A 22,819-nucleotide genomic window follows, 5' to 3' on the forward strand; every position below is an offset into this window, starting at 1 on the left:
TAGAATTCAGATATGATTTAGACAGCGCCTGATTTGAAATGTCAAAAATGAATGGGAAATGGGATAACATTTTTTCGAAATTATCTGTTATGCGATTGAAAAAACCGAAATCACAAAACACAATCGCTGACGCATGTTTTTGTAATTTCAATTCAGTTTTGAAATTGATCAGTCAAATTGCTTTTCCTAAGGGACGCGGCACTCATGTAAATCCTAAGCCAAATAGTTCGCTGGAAACGGAGACACTGAATTTTATTAAGCAACCGCAGAAATATTAGTATTCAACTAAATATGTACATCTAATGTAAAAACATTTGCTAGCTGTCGGCAATAAGGCTGCGTTTTGAACGGTAGAAGCAAACGTTTAAAAACATCGATATTAATGATCTAGTACACATAATACCACCAAGTTATGAAAATAGATGTTGAATATTTGAACACTAGGGTCAAAATAGAGAAATTTAGATTAGATTAAACTAGCTTCATTGTTTACCTGTAGCATAATGTAACATCGAATGGGAATATGACTACTGACATCCACATCACATTATCATCAATTAGATCTAAAAGCGACTGAAACTTTACTATTTACTAAAATTTCAGCAACTGAAACGCTAGTGTTATTGTTATTATTCGAAGAGTCCACCATAAACAAGTCCATGAAATGAACATTCACTGGTTTGTTAGCCAATCTTCCCACGTGAACAATCTTCGCCTCCAATTCTACGTTTTCCACCATGGAGGCGAATAATCTGGTGGCACGTGCGTCCCACGAAAGTCCCCCCACTGGTTTGATGTTGTTCAGACATCCCTTGTAAAATAGCCCAGGTATGTTTCTCAAGTCGCGGGGACATGGATACACGCAATCGGTTGTTATGATACATTTCTCTCCCGTTTCAAGCAAAATCACTTCTAACATCGTACTTTTATCCGAACTATTCAGAGCTTGATTGTTTACATTGTTGTTTCTACTTCTGTTTCCAACGGTATTACTTGTACCTCCAGTCGCCGCAACATTAGCTATTACCTTCAGCACATGCGCTCTGCTAAGAATTTTATCCGTGTGAACAATAACAGTATGACCCGCTTTTAACGTCTGGTTAATGAACGTTTCTCGATTACTAGCTGCAATTTGGTGCTGACCCTTGTTTATAACCTGTTTCAACTGGTTTACAGATATTTTAATCACTTTCTGAAAGTATTCGTCTGTGGTTTGAAATATGAAGCTAGAAGGCGTTATCACCGAGACTACTTTAATCATTATTGAGGAGCCTTTCTCTATCTCTGGCAATTGAAAGTCGTGGTTAAGGTTTAGTTGGTCCAAGTCTTGACTGATACCGCCAATTCCTCCGGTATCGCCGGAAGCACTTTCAGAGTCGATACCACTCACTCCCAGTCCATGGTTACTATTGTTCTCTAACGTCGAGATATTCACTGGATCAATGACGTTGAACAACTCGTTGTAAGGCCTGTCGTTATAGAAAGCATTCACCAATATCGTCCGCCTGGGGCCGTTAATACATCTCACTTCCGCTTTCAGAGTAATCGGTTGGGTTAAAACGGGGGGCGCAGTATTACAAGGACAGCCTCGTAACTCAAACGGCATGCAAAGGGGGCAAATCTTCATCGCTTCGTCTTTGATTTTGTAACACTTTCCCAAATCTACATGGTCTATGTTGCCCCAATCGAGGAAAAACAGTCTCGCCTTTCGGGTGTCACGTGATATGATATAAGCCCTGCAGGGACTGTTGTCCAATAAAGCAAAGCAGAACGTATCGCTTAATGAGATCGGATTTCTAGGCGCACTGCTTAATCGTTGAACAATCGCCATCATTTTCGACTTGTTGTCTTCCGTTTTAATTAACCCGAAGAGAAAATTAGCGTCCGGTTGATGCATCACAACAATTTCATAGGTCCCCCCTCTTGGGTAAAATTTGGTGTCGATTTTATAAGTCACGTGCATCGTAATAAGCATTCGGTTAAACATTTCCATCAATTGTTTCGTTTCTTCCGACAGCATTTTGTCCTGGTAGTCGTTGTAGTTGCGAGCATTCGTGTGATTTGTCGAGTTCGAGTTGCTGTTCATCGCCATTTGCTGGTTGTTTGAAGACCCGCTGCCATGAGTCGACTTCACATTTGATTCATTATTTGACTTCATTGTTACGAGTTATTCATCTAACGACTGAAAACATGTACTATATAGTCTTTAGTTATTCCAACTTCACAACTAGCAAACTGGATTCCAAGTTTTTGTAGGTGAAATTGTGGAGCGTTTTGACGGATTGAACACGTGGATTTTTCCAATAGGATAGTTTTACCGCTTTAAGTTTTTCTAAATTCGCGCAAGAGATTTAACATTGAACTACTTAAGACTGAATATCACCTGCGTTTTTGATAATCCATTTAAAAACTCAACCGGCAAGAAATGTCCTCTCAGTTTAAATAATTCATGGATAATTTCTTATCAAAATGCACGTAGATATAATAATTAATTCTCCATCAATCAAAGATACTTTTTACTGCTATACAGAATTTACAACATCGAAGAAAAAATCTGTGAGATAATATATTACATAATTTGAGAGCACCTTTTTTGATGTATTGACACGAACGAAGCAAAGCTAAGAGGACAAGAACATCCAAGTACAAACAAACTTACCAAATGGGTTGATTTAAACTCGAAAAATAAATAAACTGTCTGTTAAATAAGTTGTTATCTTAACAACGAAGAACAATAAACGATTTCACGATGACAACAAAAACAGAAACTGCAAAAAAATTTTAAAACAAAATCAGAGAGGCGAAAAGTAAGATAGTTTTTCATTAAATATATTCAACTACGCATAGCCGAGAATTGTACACGCATTTTTTGGTGATTCGATATATATTATATAATTTATATCGTTCACAAATATTTGTTTTGCTTACTATTCACCAAACATGGTACACTACAAGTGCTAGACTGACTACCACTGTAATAGTCGCTTTTAATTTGAATTACAGTCTGCAGTTGGTCTAGTCTCGTTTCAGCTTGCACGTGTTCGGAGGTACTCGGCTTGAACTGCTTCGAAGCACACTTTGAGGTCTTGCAGACAGGCCACTGAGAAGGCCTTGATCTTCAGCATCTCCTCGTACTTGCTCAATTCTCCCCCTCCCCCTCCTTTCTTATGAGAGGGGGCCTCTGAATTGAGGCTCTGGTTTGGATTCTGCTGGGTCTGTTCTTTCTCCTGGTAACAAATATTAGAGTAAAACTTACCAGAGGGACAACTTGAACCTAATGAACGTGAATTGTTTTGTTTTTATGATAGCGAATAGCGTCCCTTATGATGTTCCTTGTTGTAGCACGAAGAGCTGTTTTTGTTAGTTAGAAACTAGTAAGTTCAAACAGCCGCATATCGTACCAATGATAGCCGGTTACTGTGCAACTAGCACAGAATGTTCCGACCAGTCTTAAAAAACTACAACTAAATTATTTTTCCGCTTGGTGTGATAAAGAAATCTGAGCGAAAAAGAAGAGCTTAGGCATTTCGTCAGTCATGTAAAACATGCAAATTGAAAAACAGTTTTTGAGGACAAATAACAAGAAAAACAAAAAAAAATCAAATTTTTTGTTATTAATTTTTCAAAATTTTGGAAGTTTTTGATTCCTAAGTTGAAGCTAAAAACTCCAAAAACTTACTTCAATAGAGTAAAATTAAATTTTCAAGGCTTAAATTAAGCATAAATAAGCTAACGTAAGCCTTCTCACTATCTTGAAATTGGACGAAAAAACAAAAATTTCAAATGAGTTTTTCTCGACACGGGAAAAACTTTTTTGAAATATTTTTGTCGTTCAAATCACGACTGAAAGGGTTTTTTTAAGATATATCACTGAACACAGTCCGATGATTATTTGCATTAGCTGATTTTGCGTGGAAAACAAAAAAAAGACTGCTCGCTCGCTTTAATCGCTCGAATTAAGACAAAAATTCAAAAAATTCAAACCGGTTTTTCTCGACTATGGGAAAACTTTTTGGAAATCTTTAAATAGTGGTTCGAATCACGACTGAAAGGGCTTTAATATGATATATCACTAAACCCAGTCCGATCATTATTTGTGGTACCTGATTTTGCGTGAAAACAAAAACTAAAACACACCCGAATACAAAGTTCCTCCCCATTTTCAATGGTCGGAACAACAAGGACAACCGGTTATTGTGCAGGAAGCACAGAATGTTCCGACTATAGTCTTAAAAAATTATAACTCATTTTCGTCAGTCAAAGTAAAATGTGCACATTCGAAAACAATTTTGAGGAAAATTGACAAGAAAAACAAAAATTTTCATATTTTTTTAAAAATTATTTCCCAAACTTTCAAATTTTTGATTCCTAAGATGGCGCTAAAAACTCCAAAAACTAACTCTATCTGAGTAAAACTATTATTTCAAGGCTTAAATTAAGCATAAATAAGCTAATGTAAGCCTGCTCACTCGCTCGAAATTAGACGAAAAATCAAAAATTTCAAACGTTTTTTCTCGACACTGGGAAAACTTAAAAAAAATTTAAAGTCGTTCGAGTCACAACTGAAAAAGCTGTAATATGATGTATCACTCAACTCAGTCCAATGATTGCTTGTGGTACCTGATTTTGCGTGGAGAACAAAGAAAAAAAACTAAAACAGACGAAAACAAAGTTCCTTCCCATTTTCCATGTTCGAAACAAAAATATACCAAGGGGGGATCCTCTGGAAAAATTAGGCAACCAACCCCCAAAGACAACTAATGCAAGTTAGAAACGGTTTTAGAATTCATGAGTAGCGGCGATGAACTGTTTAAAGTGGACGAAAACAACCCATGGTAGCTGCCTGTAGATTAAGCAGCAATTCGCACCCCCCCCCCTCCCCGGCAGGCTACTGGTAGCATCTGACATGCCGAGGAAAGTTTGGCCTCAATCAAGGATTAAACGAGAATTTTTGTCTAAAAATGAACCAACGTTTTCTCACCCCTTAAATAAACGTCAATATATGATGTCAGTCAGCGTCCAAAAGCTAGATTTTTGGGTTGAAAACGAATGCTCTCCGCCAAACTATCTTTGATCTTTCTTTAAATAGTTTGATGGGGAGATTGTTCGTATGGCTTAGAAAATATATGATCAATAATGGCATCCTAAATATTTTGTTCTCAACACAAAAATTCTACGAGGATTAATATGAATTTATAATAGAGTGATCTTGATTCATTTGATACATATCAATGGACTCCAGCAGGTAACAAGTCAGGGGAGGGTCCTGGAGATTCACAAAGTATTCATCCAAGTTGATGTTATTAAGGGAGGGGGTTACCTATGTTGACCTGGCGGTCCTGACTACGACTTACAGCTCTAGAAGGGGCGATGACCTTGACAGGGTAGCTGGCGATGATCTCACTCATCTCGTTCAGGGCTGTCTCTGCTGCCGCTATTGCCTCTCTCGTGTTCACCATCTCTTGTGTGGGGGGCAGGAATGTGCTCTTAGACGCCTCTTGCACTTTCTTCTTCCTGGTATCACATTTAAACATACTCAATTTGAAGCCATTGAAGATAAAATAAACGTGACACAAAACTTTCGAGCGATGCCGAAAAAATGGAGTTGCATCCTAACATTTATAACTAAAAGTCAAGGCAAAGAAATATCGGCCCGGACCATTGAACTATAATATCCCACTGTCAATATAAAAATAGAACATTTTGTTTTACAATTTCACAATAAAACCGTAGCTAAACTGATATCAGTAATATCACCTGAAATGATATTTATTGAACACAATAATTTCAAATTTACAATGTTAAAAGAAGAAACTTCAAACCAAAATTCGACGCTACGAAATACCAACAATAAAATCAAAACGGCTTTTTTCCAACCTCTCCCTACAATTTGAACTTTCTGCATTCGAAGACATTTTAGGTAAATTATGGCTAAATTGGCGATATTACGATATGCTATGAAACAAAAATATGTTAAGGATGGTTTATTTCTGTCACGATACTAAACTGCTCTATGTAACACAGAAAGCGTATAATTAACTTTCGTTGCAATTTTCGAAGAAAATGACGGAGTCTATATACGCCTTGATTGGAGCAGTCGCTATGATGCTTGAAGTAAACTAATTTTTGTTCCGACTTTCGAAGAAAACTGAATATTTATACTTGAGGTCGATTTTTTATTCAGTCAATTTTCGGTGATCGAAGTAATAGTTTTCGACTATCTTTTTTATACCCCATTGAAGATAATGACTCCCCAAAATTAAACATAAAAAGATACTTTACCTCCGAACATTTCTAGCAAAGTTCTGGGAGTTTGAAAATTGGCAATTTGGCCATGCTCTGGACTAATTTAAGCGTGTTTTGAATATTTTATTCATAATGTTGAAAGCGTAACGCGAATTATTTATGCGTGGCGAATTATCCCGCACAACAAAGTCACTCCAAATTGAATTGAGGCTAGCTAGTCGGCCGTATTATATTCGTATGACTCAAATTTTGACACTTGATCTTTGATTGTCCAAAACTTATAGTTTTTCAATGATTTCTTTTCCCAAAAACTATTCCATATGGATTAAAGGGGCAGTCGAAACCTTCAGGGCTTTGCCCTGCTATACGAGCAATCTTGTTAAATATTGGATAGTGTTTTTAAAAGATGTTTTCTTTCTTTGTTAATCTTCCCCCAATATCCAATGCTTAGTAAAAACCGATTCTTTTTCTTCCGACTTTCGATACGAAAGTAACGGAATATTTGTGCTCAGGGTGGGTTTTTTTCTTCAGACAAATTTCGACTTTTAACTAGCCATTTTTGACGGAATTTTTTATATCATTCAAAAGGTATTGATAACCTGAGCTTAAATTTGAAAAGATAATTTAACTGTGATCATTTTTCGTAAAGTTATGGGCCAAAGATTGCCATTTTGGCCAATTTGGGACAATTAACGGGCGATATATTTCGCGCTATTAACGCGTAAGCGGATATTTAATCCGTCTTAGAAATCGTTCCAAATTGTTTAAATAAAGCTTATTTGCCATAATTGAATTGTTACATTGAGCGAAATCTATTCTTTTGTACTTTTACATGGCGTGTGGAGGGATGATTTCATAAAAAAAATTCAATTTTTAGAATTTTTTTGTTCATTTTATTTTATTTCATTTAATATGTTAATGATATTTATGTTTTTACTGCTTCATAAACCTTAAAATGCAGTCGGAACATTCAGGGATTCGCCCTGATACGAGCAGTCTTGTTTGTTTATATTTACAAACACATCGTGCCTCAAATCGATTTGGAATGTTTCTGCGCTGGATCAGTTTGCCGCATGTGTTGTTGCACCGCTAATATGCGGCGAACTGATCCCGCTCAGAAATTATTCCAAACTTATTTGAGGCACGATGTGTTAGTTAATAGAGTTAATACAAAAATATATACAAAAATATCACTGTATTTAACATTGGATGCTGGTAAAGATTAACCAAGAAAGAAAACAACTTTTAAAACAATATTCAATCTTTAAAAGTAAATTTACTTCAAGCACCATAAATGATTACTCGTATCGATATTTAGACAGGTGAATGATTCATTTACTGAAAGCTCTAGAACTCAACTTCAACAAAAAAAAAAACACTCGAATCAGGTTCAACCCTGATTTTTCCGACATACTATCAACCTAACAAATTTATTTAGGGCGAAAAAACAATCTTTACAAAAAAATTTTCTCCCAAAAGTTAGCAAAATAATTGCAGGTGAAAAATTTGTTATTAGATTGGAGCTCACAGCATCGACATGTTCAAAAAGATGTAAGAAAGCTCATCAAAACTATTACGATGAATTGTGCACAAAAACTGCACAAAAATAAGCGGAATTAGTTAGATAAATGGACTGACTGTATAAGACTAATCTCGAAAGATCGCTTGTTTCAAGAATTGAAATGATATAAAAAAAAGATCATACTTTTTGCCACTGAGTCCTCGTGATGGTTCCTTGTTGGGCAGCTTCACAGCCAGGGGGTCAATTGTGGCCTCGTTCAGTTTCTGCACTGCCGATCTGATAGCATCCACCCACTTCTGTCTGTCTTTGGCAGTGTCCGCCTTCAGTTGGAACACTTCACCACTGGCGCCGAACACATTGAACGACACACTGTCTTCTTCTCTGGGCGCCACCTGAATAACAGTAACATGAATTTATCAAATTTCAACAATCCCATCAGCCGTACAATTTCCCCCTATGGCGCATCGGTAGTGATGGTGCCCAGTAGTCATATGATTGCGGGTTCAAATCGCACGTTTGCTGCAATTTACAAGGAGGGCTCTTGGAAGATAGCCATAGCTTAGTTAAACTTAAATAATTACCCTTCGGGTAAGGCCTCTGGCTGGTTAATTAAAAAAAAGGGACCTACTGTATTTTATCTCCACCCAAGCTATGTAATAGTTCTGAAATTTGATTTCGTTTAAAGCATGCATTTCAAAGAAGCACGCAGAAAATATTACTTGATATGGAATAGCTACCATTGAAATTTCGAAAAAAAAATTATATTCGGCAGATTAAAGCGCTCATAGAACAGAATCCTCTTGAACACATTACGACCATGTAGCCAAATTTTTCTGATATCATCGATACCAGCCGATAACCATTATCATGAAGGAAATCAGTCTTAGGATATACCACAAACGATCCATCAAATAAAATTCTACTAACATCAGCATGATATAGTAATCATAAAATCATACCAGTCTTGAAACGCATCACGTTTGACATATAAAAAGAGTTCTAAGAGTTTAAACATGGTACAGTTTTCACGAATCATACCCCTTTTTAAACACAAGCTAAGCTAGTGAACAAAATTATTGGAGTAAGAATTGAAAAATATCGAGATTAAAAAAATAAAATTTTCAGCAAGGTATAGTAATTATGAATCATACCCGTCTTGAAACACATCAACTGACACAATGAAAGCCTTCAATTACAGGTAGTTATCAGACTAATTCATCTTGAAAGCAACCCCATGAAACACAACACGATCGACATATTCAACTTACCAAATAATGTTAATATCTAACGGGTTTGAAGTATTTATGTAATATACGCATTTTGAAACCCTATTTTAAAAAATTTCGAAAAACTGAGCAAAAAAATAACAGGTTCATCTTCTTTTGTACCATGTCTTGAAACATCAAAAACCAAGTACTGATCTCTCAAAACATTTGGATACTGACCGGATAGTGATCATGATTTATACACGTCTTTAAACAAATTATGCTCAGCCTATTCAATCAAATTCGAAAAAATATATATATTCAGCTGGTTCTAAAGTACAAACAGCATAACTCTCTTAATGATATAACCTCCTGTTAATTATATTAATGATGTGACACATTCGAAACAAACAATGACAACTAGTTTTCAGCATGTTAAAATGAACATGAATCATAGCATACTTTAACTCACAGCAGTATTAATATGGGAAAAATTACTTGATAACACTTTTTCAGGATTTAGTAGTAATCACGAATCATACTCTTCTTCAAACACATCACGGTTGGCAAAGGTAAAAAAAAATTCTTTAAACACTGTTAATCAGGATTTAGTAGTAATCACGAATCATACCCGCCTTGAAACACATCACGGTTGGCAATTGGAAAAAACTTCATTAAACACGGTTATTCAGGATTTAGTAGTAATCACGAATCATACCCGTCTTGAAACACATCACGGTTGGCATAGGAAAAAACTTCTTTAAACACTGTTAATCAGGATTTAGTAGTAATCACGAATCATACCCGTCTTGAAACACATCACGGTTGGCATAGGAAAAAACTTCTTTAAACACTGTTAATCAGGATTTAGTAGTAATCACGAATCATATTACTACTCACTCGAAACAAGAACACGAATCATACCCGCTTTGTAACACATCACGGTTGGCATAGGGAAAAAACTTCTTTAAGCACTGATTTTCAGGATTTAGTAGTAATCACGAATCATACCCGTCTTGAAACACATCACACTTGGCATAGGGAAAAAACTTCTTTAAACACTGTTATTCAGGATTAAGTAGTAATCACGAATCATACCCGTCTTGAAACACATCACGGTTGGCATAGGAAAAACTTCTTTAAACACTGTTAATCAGGATTTAGTAGTAATCACGAATAATACCCGTCTTCAAAAACGTCACGGTTGGCGTATGGAAAAAAACTTCTTTAAAAACTGTTATTCAGGGTTTAGAGATTATCACGAATAATATGAGTCTTGGAACACATCACGGTTGTCATCTGGAAACCAACTTCTTTGAAAACTGTTATTCAGGATTTAGTAGTAATCACGAATCATACCCGTCTGGAAACTTATCACGGTTGGCATATGGAAAAAACTTCATTTAACACGGTTATTCAGGATTTAGTAGTAATCACGAATCATACCCGTCTTGAAACACATCACGGTTGGCATATGGAAAAAACTTCTTTAAACATTGTTATTCAGGATTTAGTAGTAATCACGAATCATACCCGCTTTGAAACACATCACGGTTGGCATAGGGAAAAAACTTCTTTAAAGACTGTTAATCACGATTTAGTAGTAATCACGAATCATACCCGTCTTGAAACACATCACGGTTGGCATATGGAAAAAACTTCATTAAACACGGTTATTCAGGATTTAATAGTAATCATGAATCATACCCGTCTTGAAACACATCACGGTTGGCATATGGAAAAAACTTCTTTAAACACTGTTCCTCAGGATTTAGTAGTAATCACGAATCATACCCGTCTTGAAACACATCACAGTTGGCATAGGGAAAAAACTTCTTTAAACACTGTTAATCAAGATTTAGTAGTAATCACGAATCATACCCGTCTTGAAACACATCACGAGTGGCATATGGAAAGAATCTTCTTTTAACACTGTTCCTCGGGATTTAGTAGTAATCACGAATCATACCCGTCTTGAAACACATCACGGTTGGCATATGGAAAAAACTTCTTTAAACATTGTTATTCAGGATTTAGTAGTAATCACGAATCATACCCGCTTTGAAACACATCACGGTTGGCATATGGAAAAAACTTCTTTAAACACTGTTCCTCAGGATTTAGTAGTAATCACGAATCATACCCGTCTTGAAACACATCACAGTTGGCATAGGGAAAAAACTTCATTAAACACGGTTATTCAGGATTTAATAGTAATCACGAATCATACCCGACTTGAAACACATCACGAGTGGCATATGGAAAGAATCTTCTTTTAACACTGTTCCTCGGGATTTAGTAGTAATCACGAATCATACCCGTCTTGAAACACATCACGGTTGGCATATGGAAAAAACTTCTTTAAACATTGTTATTCAGGATTTAGTAGTAATCACGAATCATACCCGTTTTGAATCACATCACGGTTGGCATAGGGAAAAAACTTCTTTAAAGACTGTTAATCACGATTTAGTAGTAATCACGAATCATACCCGTCTTGAAACACATCACGGTTGGCATATGGAAAAAACTTCATTAAACACGGTTATTCAGGATTTAATAGTAATCATGAATCATACCCGTCTTGAAACACATCACGGTTGGCATATGGAAAAAACTTCTTTAAACACTGTTCCTCAGGATTTAGTAGTAATCACGAATCATACCCGTCTTGAAACACATCACAGTTGGCATAGGAAAAAAACTTCTTTAAACACTGTTAATCAAGATTTAGTAGTAATCACGAATCATACCCGTCTTGAAACACATCACGGTTGGCATATGAAAAAAACTTCATTAAACACGGTTATTCAGGATTTAATAGTAATCACGAATCATACCCGACTTGAAACACATCACGAGTGGCATATGGAAAGAATCTTCTTTTAACACTGTTCCTCGGGATTTAGTAGTAATCACGAATCATACCAGTCTTGAAACACGTCACGGTTGGCATATGGAAAAAAACTCCTCAACCCTATTATTCAGGGTTTAGTAGTAATCACGAATCATAACCGTCTTGAAACACATCACATTTGGCTAGGGAAAAAGTTTCTTTAAACACTGTTATTCAGGAATTAGTAGTAATCACGAATCATACCCGTCTTGAAACACATCACGGTTGGCTAGGGAAAAAGTTTCTTTAAACACTGTTATTCAGGAATTAGTAGTAATCACGAATCATACCCGTCTTGAAACACGTCACGGTTGGCATATGAAAAAAAAATCTTTTAACACTGTTCCTCGGGATTTAGTAGTAATCACGAATCATACCCGTCTTGAAACACATCACGGTTGGCATATGGAAAAAACTTCTTTAAACATTGTTATTCAGGATTTAGTAGTAATCACGAATCATACCCGCTTTGAAACACATCACGGTTGGCATATGGAAAAAACTTCTTTAAACACTGTTCCTCAGGATTTAGTAGTAATCACGAATCATACCCGTCTTGAAACACATCACAGTTGGCATAGGGAAAAAACTTCATTAAACACGGTTATTCAGGATTTAATAGTAATCACGAATCATACCCGACTTGAAACACATCACGAGTGGCATATGGAAAGAATCTTCTTTTAACACTGTTCCTCGGGATTTAGTAGTAATCACGAATCATACCCGTCTTGAAACACATCACGGTTGGCATATGGAAAAAACTTCTTTAAACATTGTTATTCAGGATTTAGTAGTAATCACGAATCATACCCGTTTTGAAACACATCACGGTTGGCATAGGGAAAAAACTTCTTTAAAGACTGTTAATCACGATTTAGTAGTAATCACGAATCATACCCGTCTTGAAACACATCACGGTTGGCATATGGAAAAAACTTCATTAAACACGGTTATTCAGGATTTAATAGTAATCATGAATCATACCCGTCTTGAAACACATCACGGTTGGCATATGGAAAAAACTTCTTTAAACACTGTTCCTCGGGATTTAGTAGTAATCACGAATCATACCCGTCTTGAAACACATCACGGTTGGCATATGGAAAAAACTTCTTTAAACATTGTTATTCAGGATTTAGTAGTAATCACGAATCATACCCGTTTTGAATCACATCACGGTTGGCATAGGGAAAAAACTTCTTTAAAGACTGTTAATCACGATTTAGTAGTAATCACGAATCATACCCGTCTTGAAACACATCACGGTTGGCATATGGAAAAAACTTCATTAAACACGGTTATTCAGGATTTAATAGTAATCATGAATCATACCCGTCTTGAAACACATCACGGTTGGCATATGGAAAAAACTTCTTTAAACACTGTTCCTCAGGATTTAGTAGTAATCACGAATCATACCCGTCTTGAAACACATCACAGTTGGCATAGGAAAAAAACTTCTTTAAACACTGTTAATCAAGATTTAGTAGTAATCACGAATCATACCCGTCTTGAAACACATCACGGTTGGCATATGAAAAAAACTTCATTAAACACGGTTATTCAGGATTTAATAGTAATCACGAATCATACCCGACTTGAAACACATCACGAGTGGCATATGGAAAGAATCTTCTTTTAACACTGTTCCTCGGGATTTAGTAGTAATCACGAATCATACCAGTCTTGAAACACGTCACGGTTGGCATATGGAAAAAAACTCCTCAACCCTATTATTCAGGGTTTAGTAGTAATCACGAATCATAACCGTCTTGAAACACATCACATTTGGCTAGGGAAAAAGTTTCTTTAAACACTGTTATTCAGGAATTAGTAGTAATCACGAATCATACCCGTCTTGAAACACATCACGGTTGGCTAGGGAAAAAGTTTCTTTAAACACTGTTATTCAGGAATTAGTAGTAATCACGAATCATACCCGTCTTGAAACACGTCACGGTTGGCATATGAAAAAAAAATCTTTTAACACTGTTCCTCGGGATTTAGTAGTAATCACGAATCATACCCGTCTTGAAACACATCACGGTTGGCATATGGAAAAAACTTCTTTAAACATTGTTATTCAGGATTTAGTAGTAATCACGAATCATACCCGCTTTGAAACACATCACGGTTGGCATATGGAAAAAACTTCTTTAAACACTGTTCCTCAGGATTTAGTAGTAATCACGAATCATACCCGTCTTGAAACACATCACAGTTGGCATAGGGAAAAAACTTCATTAAACACGGTTATTCAGGATTTAATAGTAATCACGAATCATACCCGACTTGAAACACATCACGAGTGGCATATGGAAAGAATCTTCTTTTAACACTGTTCCTCGGGATTTAGTAGTAATCACGAATCATACCCGTCTTGAAACACATCACGGTTGGCATATGGAAAAAACTTCTTTAAACATTGTTATTCAGGATTTAGTAGTAATCACGAATCATACCCGTTTTGAAACACATCACGGTTGGCATAGGGAAAAAACTTCTTTAAAGACTGTTAATCACGATTTAGTAGTAATCACGAATCATACCCGTCTTGAAACACATCACGGTTGGCATATGGAAAAAACTTCATTAAACACGGTTATTCAGGATTTAATAGTAATCATGAATCATACCCGTCTTGAAACACATCACGGTTGGCATATGGAAAAAACTTCTTTAAACACTGTTCCTCAGGATTTAGTAGTAATCACGAATCATACCCGTCTTGAAACACATCACAGTTGGCATAGGGAAAAAACTTCTTTAAACACTGTTAATCAAGATTTAGTAGTAATCACGAATCATACCCGTCTTGAAACACATCACGGTTGGCATATGAAAAAAAACTTCATTAAACACGGTTATTCAGGATTTAATAGTAATCACGAATCATACCCGACTTGAAACACATCACGAGTGGCATATGGAAAGAATCTTCTTTTAACACTGTTCCTCGGGATTTAGTAGTAATCACGAATCATACCAGTCTTGAAACACGTCACGGTTGGCATATGGAAAAAAACTCCTCAACCCTATTATTCAGGGTTTAGTAGTAATCACGAATCATAACCGTCTTGAAACACATCACATTTGGCTAGGGAAAAAGTTTCTTTAAACACTGTTATTCAGGAATTAGTAGTAATCACGAATCATACCCGTCTTGAAACACATCACGGTTGGCTAGGGAAAAAGTTTCTTTAAACACTGTTATTCAGGAATTAGTAGTAATCACGAATCATACCCGTCTTGAAACACGTCACGGTTGGCATATGAAAAAAAAAATCTTTAAACACTGTTATTTAGGATTCAGTAGTAATCATGAATAATACCTGTCTTGAAAAACATCACGACCAATCTATTGAAAAATTTTTTGATAGGAACCATGAATCATTAACGTCTCGAGCGACCAATTGAACTTATCACTTTCAATTGAAGCAGCTTCTGAAAAACATTCAGTAGGTTCAAGATTTCATGAACAACAGTGTTTTTTGGCCTAAAGCCCAGAAACAAAAATTCGCCAATATAATTGGTTACATAATTATACTAAATTATTAAAACTTACTACATATTATCATAGAAACACTCAATAATTAAAATAAATTGAACAGCTGGATGAACTACTTCGAAATAGTAAATTTGAAAGCAGATGCTAAAATTTCCCATCAAAGAATTTTAAGAAATTTATTATCTACAAGAGGGTAAATACTACACAATGAGGTGTGAGGGAGGACAGCAGCGATATTTTGATTCATCTGTTTTAACGAGTAATTGTTGATCTTTTACCGATCAGTCATATTTTCCCTCTACTGTGACTAGAAGTCGCATTTTAATTTGAAAAAAAAAAACACTGAGTTTAGAGTTCATTTAATATTCTATCTCAAATTCCCGAAAAACCTTCGATCTCATTAGCATCTTCTTCCATCTTTTTAGCCGTGGTTTTCTTTTTGTACATCATTTCCAGTTTTTTCTCGGACCACCTCAGCATTTTTTCCGCCGTATGCAGTAAAGATATAACACTTAGTCCCAGCCACATTCCAACCAAGCCTCCGATATTGCTCAGAAAAGTCGGGAAAGTCAAAAGAGGACTAATTTTGATCTTCTTCACTAAATTCTCCTCTTTCAGATAGACATTCAGCTGTGCTACATTCTTTGCCATTTCTTTCGCTGAGATTTCTCCCGACTCCAGCTTTTCTAACAACCGTTTAGCCAGCTCATCTTCAGTTCCGCTGTCCAAAACATTTTTCAACTCTTTGACCAAATAATCCGGAGTTGGTGAGCTAGTCGCTCTTGATATTTGTAAGTCATAGTCGCGACTAAAACACTTCCGAATACAACCATCCAGGCACTTGACCAACGTCGGCATTTCGGAGTCCACTCTTACGTCATTCCTGTAGACTCTCGAGATGCACTCGCGCTTCTCCTGATCTTCCAGACATTCACTGTAAGTTATATTCATGCCCCAAATCGGACTACAGTTACACATGCTGTAATACAACTGAGCAGTACACATAGATCGGCATGACACGGTCGAATAAGTGACTTCGAATTCATCCCCCGTGAAATTATAAGCTTGTAAACCATTTTTGTTGGTACACGATGACTTTTCTAATGATCGCTCTTGTTCAGTTATGACATTATGAGCTGAGATTGTCAAGTATTCGTTCGGGGCAAGCGAAATTCCGTCTGATTTAGAGAACTTATCCTCGCTGTGATGTCCAATAATAATTTCAGCTCCCAACGCCGCCGTATATTTGCCCAGATTCACTTCGGGGTCTAAGTAAAGAAGAACCGAAAAGGAATTGAAAGCACCAACTTGCTCCATTGTTTTGAACCTTGTTTTGTAACATCCTCGGAAGTCTTCAAGAACCCATTGAAACTCCTCGGAGCAATTGGAGTATCTAGGTCCATCTCCACACGCAATCATAAATTGACCCATATCTAGTCGAAACGCATTCGCAGTTCTTGAGCTCATCAGAAGTAAATTCAAAACAGGCGTATCAAAAACGAATCCAGAATCATTGAAGTCATTTCTATTGATCGCTTCTCTTATAAACTTATAAGACTCTTCTGGTATGACATCATCCTTGTATTCTAGAACTTTCTTTGGATCCAAGAAGACGTTGTTGCATATCTTAATCGAAGGCCTCGAGAAATCTTCTCGGTCGACGAATGTCGTAACAGTTACTGGATCGCCCGTTTCGTATTGCTTGCCAATGTCACCACCAAATTTCAACATCCAACCAGTGCAAAGGATCCAAGCAAAAAACCAGCTCAATTTATGCAGGACAACTATCAGAACAGTCTGCCAACTTGCGTCCGGTTCCACTTCAGCATCGAGGAGTGTTGCAGTTCGAACCAAATATGGGGTCTTACGTTCTGTTGCATTTTCGCCAATTTCACAGTTTTCCTGCTCTCTGCTTTTCTTGCTTCCATGACTATCGCTTTTCTTTTTCTTGCTTTTCTTTTCTTTGTTTTTGTGATGTTCATTACTGTAATCTTCATTTTCTCCGTTGGCGGTTTCGTTCTGGTTCAATTTAAATGAAGTTCTGTCTAACTCTGACTCAGGTTCTGACATTTTTTATCGGTTACTTGACTTTGATTCCAAAGAAGTTGGCGAAAGGTAAGATATAACTTACGATAAATCAGAAACGAAACAAAAAAATCAGTTGGAATATGGATGCGGTTAGCTCGATGCGAAAATAATAAAAGTTCATTGAAATTTCCCAAATTCCATTATTTGGAGTTTGAGCTCCTGATTTGCAATCCAACAAAACTCCCTTTCAGAAAACCGAATTACAAATGAGCTAATCAAAACTTGATTTTGTTTTCATACCATTTAATCTGATCCGCTGAGAAGAAGATTAAAAAGGATGTTCTCTCTATAATCACCAATCAACTAGCGCAGAAAAGCTCGCGGCAACCCCTGAAATTACATTGCACCATCCAAATTGGTGCTTTTTGATGGTATAAATTTACAATTAGCGCCATATGTGCGTACAAAGTAATATTAGTGCAACGGAAATGAGGTTGCCGGGCCACATATATACCACAGATTTATTCTTTCTGTCCAATATATACATATATTTTCATGTCATAGAAATGATCAACTCTTAGAAATTTGACATTCATAGGAAGAATATTAATAGGATTTTCAGCACTAAAAAAAATGAAGAAGAGAATGAATGCTGAACTTAGCAGCTTAAGATTGTCAAACGGAAATGAACTTTTCTTTTGAGAAGAAATTTTCTGTCGCGAAATGCGTCCCATAAATCTCGAAATTAGTCGGATCTTAACATGCCGCTAACCCGCTTAAAACACATACAACAAGACGGTTCAAACTGAATCACTGACGTTTAGTATCCGGCTAACTTCGTGATTTATCGAATTCATGTCAACTTAACGGCAGTGACTTTTGACAAGTACAAGCGTCATACTCGGGTTCAATTTTTTTTTAGTTTCAGTTGGCAGCAATAACAGCAGAGAACCTAACAGACAAACCAGTATGCGGAAAAATTATCCAAATAAAATTCAACTTATTTCTAATCAAAGTTATCTCAAAAAATCAACTCAATTTGATCTTTTTAATAAAAATAAGTAACTTTTTGACCAATTTAGTCTGAATGCTTCGAAACACGATTCGTGATTTTTTTCGCCTACTGACATTCCATTATTGTCTAACTTTCTACATACAGGCGAGTATGAAACAAAGGTTGCCTGCTTGCTGCCCTCACGCCGACAAATCAAATCAGAATTAAGATACCGTTACTACTATCAACAAAACACAACCCGTAAAACAAAAAATTCTTGACATTTGGAAAAAGCAATATTACTCAAAATAATGCGAGTTGTTATTTAGAATTAATATTTAGAGCTCGCGTATCCAATATTCACAAGAATGTAAGCTGAACAATCAAACTTTTTTTTAAGATCATTTATCTAAGAGGGATAGGACCAACATACGAGCTGTACAGCTCATCACGGCGAACCGCTGTTGTGCCCTGCTTAAGAACTACATGCAATTTTTTGGTTATTTTTCTGGGCTGGGTAATGTTGCCTCACCCTCGAGCAACGAGCATGGATCATAGTGGGCCTCCAACATCCGACCTGTCGATTGAGAGGCTGAGACGTAACCACTTCACCACTGCTCCCCAAATAGTAACAGTTTGAAAATAGTAATAAACTTAAGGAAACTGAAAAAAAACTGACTTGTTTTTTCTAAAGCCTTCAACTTTTGAATTTCGAATAAAAAATTAGAGGGCCTTTAGGCTCTTTGAATTTGTAGAACAATACATGAGGGACACTTTTTTGTTAAAATTAACCCAATTTGAGAAAACTGGATCAATACGTAAAACTTTTATTTCGCTGGGAAATCTGATAATTGATTTCCATTTTCGAAATCAGAAGTCGATCACGTTGTTCGTGACCTTTACACTTTTACTGTTCGATAGTGGAGTTTGCCCTCCTTTTAAAAATGGAAATGCTTTGAACTTAAAAAGAAATCACAAGTCAAACCGCGAAAAATCAAAATTGAGCGTGAACAAATTTTAAAACTTTTCCTGAAAAGAAAAAAATCAGCAAGATCTATATAAGAGTACTCACTACGTTCATTACTTCTAGAGTTTCAATAAACTAACCTCTGCTCCAGCTAAGAGAATGCATCCTCTGTAATCATTGGGTGTGTCTGTGAATTGTCCTTTGGTCAGAAAATATTCCAGTCTACCATGTTCCATGTTTATAACGAAGAAACGCGACTGGTATCCCTTCAGCGCATTCGCGTGTTTGTTCAGGTATCCCTGACCAGTCGGCGCCACTTCCGACTGCTTCCTTGAAGTAGTCGGCATTATTTTGATCACGCGACAATCTGGCTGGGTTTAGTTTAGCACCATATATGGTTTGATATTTTCAAAGAGAATGAGGGACCATAATCTGTTCAGATTCCTAATGTAATGATTGAGGAGTGCAGTGATTTATATCAAAACAGACATAAGATCGCTTGGTTTTCAGTCATCGAGTCTTGGTAACTTCGTGGTGTGTCGACATCTATGCATGCACGATCTAAAATTCCAAAATGAAAAAGTTGACGAAAGAAGCACGCAGAAAAATTTATACCATGTGACCGATGAAGGCTAATGAACTAACTTGTACCTTGTAACTTAGCTTTAAAAACTTTTAAATTTGAAAAGCATCCCCTAACAGCTCTTTGAATTTAAAAAAAAAATTCATGATTGACACCTTTCTGATGAAAGTTACCCAATTCAACATGGTCAACAGAAAATTTGAGAAGTGTCAATGAACTCAAGGAAACGGATAACACAATGCTTTTTGGAAAACTTTCGAATTGCGAAGAAAAAATACATTTTAATGTTGACACTTTTTTTTCATATTAAAATACAAATTGAAAAAACTGGATTCAAATGTTATTTTAATTCCGCTAAGAAATCTAAAACTCAAAATCCACTTTCGAAACACAAATTCATCAACTTTTTTCGCGCCAAAAAGAAACTATATTGCATATTGCAAGAAAAACAAACAACAGACAGTTGGAAAAGATTCATTCGACGCAATGAAAAAGAAAAATACTGACTTGTGTTTTGAAAACAACTTTCACTTTCGAACTAAACAAATACAAAACATATGGACTATAGAAAGCTCTTTGAATACAACAAAAATTTGTGGTACAAGAAAAAATTAAAACTAACCCAATTTGACATTAGCACTTTCGCTGTTCGATAGTGGATTTTGCCTTTTACTAGAAGAAATGAACTGGACCTAAAAAGCAATCAAAACGCGAAAATGAAATCAAATAGGTCTTCACTACAATCATATACTCTTTAATACAGAAATTGATCACTGATATTATATCCCAACTCTGCTTGTGTAAACTCTCGGATTTCAAAAACACATAAATGACCTTTAGGCTTTTCTAATTGCTAAAACTCTTTATGATTGATACTTTTTTGTACATAGCCAACTGAAAAAAAAACTTACATGTTTTTTCAAAAACCTTCAACTTTTGAATTTCGAAGAAAAGAGATGCCCTTCAACCTCTTCGAATTTGTAGAGCACTTGATGATGGATACTTTTTTGTTAAAATTAAACCAAGTTGAGAAAGCTAGATCATAAGGCAAAACTTTTATTTGCTGGAAAAACTGATAATTAATTTCATTTTGGAAATTAGAAGTCGATCACATTTTTCGTGACCTTTAAACTTTTGCTGTTCGATAGTGGAGTTTGCCTTCCTTTTAACAATGGAAATGCACTGAACTTCAAAAAAAAATCACAGGTCAAACTGCAAAAAATCAAAATTGAGCGTGAGCAAATTATAAGACTTTTTCCTTCAAAAAAATCAGCAAGACCTATATAAGAGTACTAACTACGTTCATTACTCTTAATAAACTAAACCCAATTTAAGAAAAGTGGATCAATGGGTACAAAACAAATTTTACATACAGCTGGAAAGTCTTCAAATTAAAATCCACTTTGGAAACCAGAAGTCAGTCAAGTTTTTCGTGACCTTTACAAAACTGCTGTTCGATTGTGCAATTTTCATTCCTTTTATCAAGGGAAATGAAGTGAACTTGTAAGAATCAAAATTGAAACCGCGAAATATCAAATTTAAGCTTGAACAAATTTTCTGAAAAACAATAAATGATCATCACCTATATCAGAGTGTTGACTGCGTTAATTGATTCGTAATAACTTGACAAAAATGGTCAAAGGTGAAACATTTCTTCAATTTGGAGTTCAATGCATCAATATCTCTCAAACCCAAGAACAAACCCTGTTCAATAAACATTGCTAACTAATTAGTCGAAGTTTCTCGAAATTTGTCAAACTGGCGAAGGAACAAAACAACTCACTTCTCTGAGTGAATCCTACCTCTAAAGTGCTTTCTTCAAGCTCAAATTAACCTCAACTTGACCTAATAAAAACAGTTAGTGTTATTACAAAACTAAAAATTTAAATTAAAACTGTTTACAATCAAATCAATCAACTGCATCATTGCATTAACTAATCTTACATGTTACGTTTTGATCTCCCATATCAAATCCTAAAAACTCCGTTTTCAACTTGGGTCTTTCACATTTAATATATTAAAAATCTTGGCTTTTAAAATTGATCCTCTTATAATTAAATGTATGAGCACTGTTTAAAAAATACTGAAAGATGAACGCCTTAGATAGACACTCTTCTTTAGTGCTCAGCATCCAGCAGTTTGTCGACGTGTCCTTGGAGCGACTTGTAGGTCCTCTCGTCCATTGTTTCTCCATGCGTCAAATCCATGACCTTAATACTGACCATGTTCATCAGGAGTTGAGACACCTGAAAACATTAAAAACTTTTCGAATCAACTTAAAACAAAATACACATTTAATTAATTATTGAAACTCTAATTTTCTCTCTTACTCTTCTCTTTTTATGCCTATGGGTGGCTCGCAAGAAAATATTTTTAAAAATAAATTTACGGTGATTGTTTCCTCCACATATCGATAAGACAATTGCACCTTGTTCAACTTTGAATTTGCCAGACTGCTTTACGTAACTTCCCTTAATAAACTTTTTACTGTTTTTTATAAACGATAAAAACAGTCATCAAGGGAGGCCAAACAACATACAGACCTGAGGATCCTGGTTCTGGGAATTGATGGCACTAGAGCTGAATCGGAGGCCAATCAGTTTCTTGCCTTGCTCGTTTGCATACTGCATCTGCTTGCACAGGGCCTTCGATCTCAGGTATGCAGGGGTCAAGCACACAATCATCAACTGAATCAGGGGCAATTATAGAACATTAGGCTTATTTGTACCAAAATTTAGTTATTGTAACAAAAACAAAAAAGTTACGGATGTTTCAGTCAATTCGCTATCACTGCACAACTTAATTTCGATTTTTTTAAATGCAGCCCTGATAACTTTTAACCCAGACAACAGCAGAAACTTGAAAAC

General features: G+C 36.0%; 2 protein-coding genes across 3 annotated transcripts in view; both read right to left on the reverse strand.

Annotated features, from left to right (window-relative positions):
- Positions 1–231: 231 nt before the first annotated feature.
- On the reverse strand, positions 232–19,927 carry LOC134847980 (oxysterol-binding protein-related protein 11-like). Of its 2 annotated transcripts, XM_063865296.1 has the most exons (5): positions 19,510–19,927; positions 7,952–8,160; positions 5,355–5,514; positions 2,660–3,227; positions 232–2,182 (listed from the first exon to the last, which is right to left on the reverse strand). In XM_063865296.1, exons 1-4 carry the CDS (start codon positions 19,714–19,716, stop codon positions 3,027–3,029), a joined length of 777 nt encoding a protein of 258 aa, XP_063721366.1. In that variant the 5' UTR covers positions 19,717–19,927; the 3' UTR covers positions 232–2,182; positions 2,660–3,026. The 2 variants fall into 2 exon arrangements, with proteins under 2 accessions (XP_063721366.1, XP_063721365.1); XM_063865295.1 differs by lacking the exons at positions 5,355–5,514; positions 7,952–8,160; positions 19,510–19,927 and having other exon boundaries at positions 2,660–3,023.
- Positions 19,928–21,814: 1,887 nt separating this feature from the next.
- Positions 21,815–22,819, reverse strand: part of LOC134847846 (ankyrin-1-like) — a 287,174-nt gene continuing 286,169 nt past the window's right edge. Inside the window, exons 9-10 of the mRNA XM_063865079.1 lie at positions 22,496–22,639; positions 21,815–22,198 (exon numbers count right to left, since the gene is read on the reverse strand). Coding sequence (XP_063721149.1) covers positions 22,070–22,198; positions 22,496–22,639 — 273 coding nt within the window. The 3' untranslated portion in view covers positions 21,815–22,069. The remainder of the gene's footprint in view (positions 22,199–22,495; positions 22,640–22,819) is intronic.

This window comes from Symsagittifera roscoffensis, chromosome 6, assembly GCF_963678635.1.
Source record: "Symsagittifera roscoffensis chromosome 6, txSymRosc1.1, whole genome shotgun sequence".
NCBI classification, from domain to species: domain Eukaryota; kingdom Metazoa; phylum Xenacoelomorpha; order Acoela; family Convolutidae; genus Symsagittifera; species Symsagittifera roscoffensis.

Excerpts from the sequence above, each read along its gene's own strand:
- LOC134847980 (XM_063865295.1), bottom strand. The coding sequence starts at position 2,158 with ATGAAGTCAAATAATGAATCAAATGTGAAGTCGACTCATGGCAGCGGG.